At 40.2% G+C, this 7,318-nt stretch overlaps 1 protein-coding gene across 2 annotated transcripts; it reads right to left on the bottom strand.

Annotated features, from left to right (window-relative positions):
* Positions 1-2,423: 2,423 nt before the first annotated feature.
* On the bottom strand, positions 2,424-5,557 carry LOC148016294 (eukaryotic translation initiation factor 5-like). 2 transcript variants are annotated; one of them, XM_087664001.1, is made up of 2 exons: positions 5,427-5,557; positions 2,424-4,371 (listed from the first exon to the last, which is right to left on the bottom strand). In XM_087664001.1, exon 2 carries the CDS (start codon positions 4,118-4,120, stop codon positions 2,774-2,776), a length of 1,347 nt encoding a protein of 448 aa, XP_087520127.1. In that variant the 5' UTR covers positions 4,121-4,371; positions 5,427-5,557; the 3' UTR covers positions 2,424-2,773. The 2 variants fall into 2 exon arrangements, with proteins under 2 accessions (XP_087520127.1, XP_087520129.1); XM_087664003.1 differs by lacking the exon at positions 5,427-5,557 and adding an exon at positions 4,822-5,028.
* Positions 5,558-7,318: the final 1,761 nt, after the last annotated feature.

Below are 7,318 nucleotides of genomic sequence, written 5' to 3'. Positions count from 1 at the left end.
TTTAATTGTATATTTAGTAATTTAAAACTTAAAAAAAAAACATAGAAAATCACATATCTTCTTGAAAGATGGGGGAATGGCACATTGTAAAATAATGAAGAGGCATGCCAACATATTCTTGTGTTTTTCTATGTTAGTGCTATGCTTTCACTGAGTTATATATTAATTTTTATCAAAAGAATATTGAAATATCAAAGCCACTACACTTCAAACTTTAACCAAGTCATTACTTGGGTTTTTGTTTTATAGTTTGCAAGGTACTCTTCATCAAGGCAACATCTTGACTTGTACAATATGTTTCTAGTGAAATCTAATTCATTACAAAAGCTTTCATCACAAGTATTCTTCATCTTATGCATAGTTCAAAAGGCATGCATTCATTTTGTATAGATAGGGTTACAACCACATTCAAGTTAGCAATCTTAATATGATCCAACAAAAAAACCCCTTCCATTTCCATATATAATGCAAAAGGCACGCATTCACTTCACTCAAATATGGCTAAAAGAAGCTCTTATTAAATAGGATTAGTATGATTCATAATATCAATGGTTACAAATTTTAATTAAAACTCTGTTTCAAGATAAGAAACTTAATTTAGTGCGGGAATCAGTTGAACTCAATCTAACTCCACATTATCCGACATCAAATAAATACATAGATTCCCTGTTCTTTTAAAACTATATGTGGCTTTGAAAAAATATGAAATTTAACTAGCTTCGTTACTTCCTAAGCTCAAGTGAAATATTCAAGAAATGATGCACATACAAAACCAATTTGCTAAATTTGACTGCAAACATCTAACTAGTTCATAAGAAAGATTGGACACAAAAACAGAGACCACGATGATTTTTTTGTCCAACCCACTTCACACAAACAACAATGCAATTACCGTTTTGATCTATCCTGACAATGACAAAGGGACCAAGAAAGATCCTACAAACTTCAAAGGATTGCTGTACCACTACTATCCCTATCTTGCACATTAAGAAAAACATGAAAATCTTTGGGGGCCAAGGGGAAATCTTTCCCACACTTGAATATGTTGTAAAGAGAGTGCATTCATCTTCATGTCTTTCGCTTGCTAAAAGTCATTTCCTCATCTTGCCTAACTGGGCAATCCCAACAAAATTAACTATCCGAACATGGAATCAACCATGAACACTTGCAAGGACCTCACTGCACTGTGGACATGAGTTGATGACAATAAGGTCTATACATGCATCTTGTTTGTCATGCATCATCAAGGGGTATTGCAGATAATGGAGATACAGATGCCATTTGATAACATTGCTACAAAAGTAAACCCCCAGGGCATAAAATTGTATAATCAAATATAGGAGAAACTACACTCACCGGCCACAAACAAGGAAAATCCCATGGCCTGCTGCCACCATCCAAGAATAATGTGGATACAAACACCAGATCAACCACAACAGTCTATTACTAGTGAACATGCAGAACACAGCTGCAATCTCTAATCAAGCACAGCAATACAGACCGGTAAAAGCTATCAGTGCCGATTTGCCAAGAGCAAGAGAGATTTTAGATGATTACTGCATCACAAGCAGATTCGCGTCCATGCCTTTTGTCGTGTACCTTAGTATCCTGAAAGTAACAGTCCGGGAGCCTTGTGACATATTTCTAGTATCCTAAGGCAACAGCTTCCACTAATTACGTAGAACACTTATTACAGCTCTTCCAACAATGCAAAAGCCTCTGCTCAATCTATGCTATTCTAAAATAAAGTTCCTACTACGAGCCAAACTAGCTTGACACAACAATTTAGTTTAGAGAAAACTAAGCCAAACTGGATGGGCAACCACTTCAATCCAGATAGGCAACTGAATTTACTCAAGGCAAAAACTTAACATCTTTCATTACAATAATGCACTTATGAAGTGATGATAAGGGGGGTTTTGTTGTTAAGTACATAGTAGGTAGAGGGGTTTCAACAAACCTGAAAGGAAAAGGGATGCTATGGAAACATCCCACCCGGGGAAAGACAGTGCTCTAAAAGAAACATCTTATATTGAGATCTCAAGATAAATAACCAGACTTAGCTGACATCAGGAAACATTATACCCAGAGTAACTCAATTGAAAGGATCGAGGACTCTTGAATTATATCCAGAGTAACTCAATTGAAAGGATCGAGGACTCTTGAAATACTGGTAACTTCCAAGCCACACTCTCTTTGGCAAATAAAACTGAAGCAGATAGAAAAGTAGCACTACTGCACCCTGCAAACTAGCGGTGCGTTTAAGATGAGCTCTGAGGTGCCAATGAACACAGGAAAATCAGAACAAAAATGAATACTTCAACAAGAAAACCTAAAACAGCCACTTCCTAAAGATGAAGTGTGTACATATAAGTACTGTTTAAAAAACTTTGCGGGAGAAACTTCTGCATATACAAATGTGCTTTTTAAAAGACTTTGCAGGAGAAACTTTTATACATACAAAAATTTAAGTAAAAAACAGTTTAGTAACATGTGAACCAAGTCAATCAATACAATGATTGGATGGAAGGATATAAATATTCAGTAATACAAATGTGTTTAACTAGGTGATTCACAGAAGAACCGCCAGTACACATAACAAACTTAACCACTACTCTAGTCTAACCATTATTCTCCATTCATCAACACAATAAAAGGAGTAGACACTGGACACAGGGCTTATTCGTATCCTAAGTTGCCCAGTACTTAAAGATAGCAACCTAGGGACCAACTCTGGCCATAATGCTCCAGTCACTCATTGAATACTGATGGCTCATTCATCATCCTCAGACTCAGCAGTTTTGAGCCACTCAACAAATGGCTCAGCCATTTTCTTGAGTTCATGTGCTGCAGAATCTGAGTTTCGATCATACCAGCTTAAAATCACATCTTCCTCAAGAACATCCAAATCATATAGATGTTTCAGAACAGATGCAACATCTTTTCGCAGTTCAAGAGGTCGAGAAAGATAATAAGCCTCAACAGCACCAAGTAAGAGTTCCTGACTATGTTCACCAGATATCACCTTTAACAAGAAAGGCTTTTTTCGCCCAATATCTTTAGCAAGACCCTTCTTACTACCCCCAAAAAGAGCTTCAAAAAAAGCATCCATGACTTCCTGTTCAGATGATTGGCATTGAAGAACCTGGAGCTGTGCAGCAAGCTCACTAGCACCATAGCCTCTGTCTAGGCTGCCTCTAAGATCTTTAACAATTTTCTCAAAACCATTGAAAGGCATAAAATCTTCTTTGACCTTGCACACTGCTTCCAACTTCTCAGGCGGAATACTTTTTGGTGATGATTTTTCATGCTTCACAGTTGCATCTTCCAACTTGGCAGGGATGTCAAGTATAACCATCTCGCTTGTGGCAGAAGTGAGCTGCTCTTTGATGCGCTGCTGAACAGCTTCAACAGAAGTATCAGTCTGCCACTGCACTTCTGCCTCTTGAACTGGAGGATGATCCTCAGTCTCATCAGCTTGGCTAGAAGATGGGGAGTGCTCGTCAGACTCCGATCCAGAACCTTTCTTTTTGTGCCCATTAGCAATTCCCTCATGACTCTTTTTCCTCCTGATTTCCTTCTTGGAGCGTCTCATCTCCTCATCTAAAGCCTCCCCTTCCCTCATCCGCTCTTTCTCAGCATTGCGCATACCTTTCTTATCATTTTTCTTTTTCTGCTCAGGAGGGTTCTTCAGAATATAAGTAGTTAGTTTGTCTCTCATATTCACATCAGATAGAAAACCACAAGCTGCACACTTCAAAATCACAAGCTGATTCTTAGTGATAAGTATCTCTGTCTCTGGATTCCCACATTCATAACATTGAACATACTTTTTGATGAAGTTCTCTAACATTCCAACAAGTTTGAATGAATCATGCGATCCATTGACAATAGCAGTACCAGTTTTCTCATCAAACTTGGACTGTGCACCCAGTTCACAGCCAAAATACTTGGTAATGTAGGATGGAGGCCTGGCCAGGGCTTTTGCAACATCAACCATGTTGACTAGATTGGTTTTCACACCATTGCCTCTGCCTTCAATTTTGGTGACCAGTTTAGGCATCTTATATCTGTAGAAAGCATCATTCTTGTTGCTGGCACCAATATTCTGAAGAGCCATGGCTGCTGACCTCAACTAGCCTTTACAACTCAATAAGGACCTTCGTCAGGATTAAAAAGCCGAATGTCCTCGCTTTCAGACCACCGGTGGTAGGTGCCCCAAAAGAAGTAAGAAGAAAGAGGGCATGTGTATGGACACCCCTCAGTCTGAAGCTTCTGAGCCCACCGATGCATACAATTATCGCTCAAAATTGAGCCACGAAGCATGCAGGCAGTTTGTAACTCCTCGCACATGACAGTTAAGGGGCACTCCTGAAGGAAGGCACATACTCATCAGCAGTGCATAACTCCATTGGTTTCATAAAGAGAAAATAACATACTTCATGCAGAACACTAGAACATAACTTCTAGATTGCTTTTCCAATGAAGACATTATTCCTCATTTTGACAGACTAAACCCACACAGCAATGTCTCCTATCCCATACTCCAAAAGGAGAGAATGAAGACATTATTCCTCATTTTGACAGACTAAAACATAAACCATGCCTGCACTGCCTCCATGCATCCATTAACTAAGAAATGGAAGAATAATAATTATCTGGGCGTCTCAGCGACACTATATATAACTTAATTCACTCAAACAAAGACATGGTTCACCAAGGAACGGCACGCAGGAAAGCAAAGATAAACTCTGTTAAAATGGCACCAAATCCACTGTATAGACGACAAACCAGTCACATTTGAAGACGAGAAATCCCAACCTATAATGACTCCATGAACCCAGGGTCGTGCTGCCATTGGCTATAAAACGCAACAGCATTAAATAGACAGCTTTGAACAAATTCTAGAGGATGAAGATTTCCAAGATTACTTCCATCGGAGACAATGGAAGGCGAAGCTTTCCAGATTATTTCAATCAGAGGTAATGGAAGGAGAAAATGAAACGTACAGTCCAGGCTTCTTTGCAGAAAGAATCAGAGAGATTGGAAGGAGATCATTTAAACGTGAGAGCCAGGCTTGTATGCAGGAATCATAGATCATGAAATGAGGAGAAAGCTAAGAATATCCGTACAAGGTGGAAAGCATTGACAAGAAGCAATTTTGAGAGAGCCAGAAGAGAGAGAGAGAAACTTCCAAGCGTTTACACTCGGGACAATCGAGCGAGATGAACGAAATGCGAAAGCCAGGCTTGTTAGCAGAAATAAACAGAGAGGAATGGAAGGAGATAATTGAAACGTGAAAATCAAGCTCGTCTGCAGGAATCACAGATCATGTAATGAGGAGAAAGCTACGAATATCCGGGCAAGGTCGAAAGCATTGACAGGATCCATTATATAAGACAGCCACACAAGGGGAAGGAACTTACCGAGGGATGCAAAGGATCGTCTGTCTGACGGTTCGGTTCGAGGAAGAAGACCACGCGCGGGAGAGGCTTGCAGCGCACACCAGCAGAAGAAGAGGAAGCAGCAGCAGAAGAAAATTTTCGCCGATGTTGGAAAAACGAAGACGACAAGAAGGAAGCCAAAAGATAACCCTACTTCCGGTTGTTTTCCCGTCATTTTCACCTTGAAATAACAATTATAAAATAATAATAATAAAGTACATACGAAACTGCTTCACATCGGGTCTTCCACGGTGGCTTGCGTGAGCCGCACGCCATGCTCGGTCTGGTCACTGGTGGTGGCTGACGTAGGCGCTCACCACCAAAAAAACTGTTACAAGGGATGGTTTACGTGGCGCTTCTGAAGACCCCCCCCCCCCAAACCACACAAACGCACCCTCAAAATTCAAAATACATGAATGATATCATGCGCACATGACCAACTGTGGTTGGTTTTAGTGTGATCCATGAAAACCACACAAACGCACCCTCAAAATTCAAAATACATGAATGATATCATGCGCACATGACCAACCAACTGTGGTTGGTTTTAGTGTGATCCATGAAAACCGCAGTTTTACCAGATTTTGCATCTGCTACACATCTCTTGGTGAGACTACAACAATTAGTGGTATCGGTAAAGTAGGAGGAGCAAAAAGCAACTATAAGAGTTTGGTTTTGCAAGCCAAAAGATGCAACACTGTGCACAGTTGTATTATGCCACCTCCTCCACAGCAATGTATGCCAATCCTGTCTCCCTCCACGCACTCCTGCTTTCCACCTCCTCCTCGGAAGAAGCTGCACATTGTTGTCCCCCTCACCAGGCAATGCTCTGTTCATCAGTGGCAACTATTTCCCCCTCTCCTACCCTCCAAACGTCTTCTCTAAGGATCACAATTCTCCATGTAATAGTTTTCTTTTGCTTGAAATCCTTTCTCATCCAAAGGCCCACCTTAATCCTTCCTCCATTCACATTCTACTTGCCAAAAGAAATCATCCGAGAGGCACTCGTTCACATAATCAATCCCTTGACAAGTATTTGCTTTTGCTTGTACTTGAAATTATAAAGGTTTGTAAAGTTCTTTGTTCTTGGGGACCTTCCAGTATTCACTACGTACGTATACAACATCCGATTTGCGCACTAGTGGTATTAGAGATGAGCTGAGATCAAGAGCTTCCGATCGCTTTGCCATCTCGCGCGAAGGCGAAGCTCTTGGAATGAACGGGCTCTACAAGCTGTCTAGTGACGAATTAACAACACATGCATGTTCCTGGTGGTGAAAAACCCTCTGTTGTACCCTCTAATCGCGAAGGACCTGTCGCAATAAGCGAAGGACCACTCAAGAAGTCCCTTTACAAGTCGTTTTTCTCATAGAGAGAAGCAAAAAAAAAAAAAAAAAAAGAGAATTTATAAAGTTTGAGTTAATACGAGCTTGTAAGCTTAAAAGAGGCACAAGCCTCTCCAACTTGACGAATCATAGCGGGAGTATATACTCGTTGACGTCAAATTAATCAAAGACATGTCGTTGTCCTACATGGATCATTCCAAATCATTTAAGATTTTTAAAAGCTTTAAGCTATTAAGCTTAACTTAAGCTTAAGGCTTAACCTCTAATATATTACATAGCAAGTGTTCATATTGTGGTACTCTCGAACCAGTTCTGAAGCTTCAGTAAGCCCCTGTTCCCACCTGCAACTTGACTGAATGGATTTACAGCAAGTAGATTGTCACACACAGTCTATGCGGAAGACTATTTTGCTTGGAAGAAGACCATTTTCAATTGTCGTACTACTCGAGAAAAGCAAGATCGTAAAAGCAAAAGCATACTAATAAACAAAGCAAGTTCGTGGTGATCTTATTCACCCGTGACTAAAGG

The sequence above is a fragment of the Lygodium microphyllum genome, chromosome 23 (genome assembly GCF_053477565.2).
Source record: "Lygodium microphyllum isolate KBCC chromosome 23, Lygodium_microphyllum_v1.1.10, whole genome shotgun sequence".
Classification (NCBI taxonomy): Eukaryota; Viridiplantae; Streptophyta; class Polypodiopsida; order Schizaeales; family Lygodiaceae; genus Lygodium; species Lygodium microphyllum.
The sequence above is the reverse complement of the archived record's forward strand: the minus strand, read 5'-3'. Positions and strand labels throughout refer to the sequence as shown.

What these genes read in the sequence shown, in the direction of transcription:
- LOC148016294 (XM_087664001.1), bottom strand. Translation starts at nt 4,120, where the DNA reads ATGGCTCTTCAGAATATTGGTGCCAGCAACAAGAATGATGCTTTCTAC.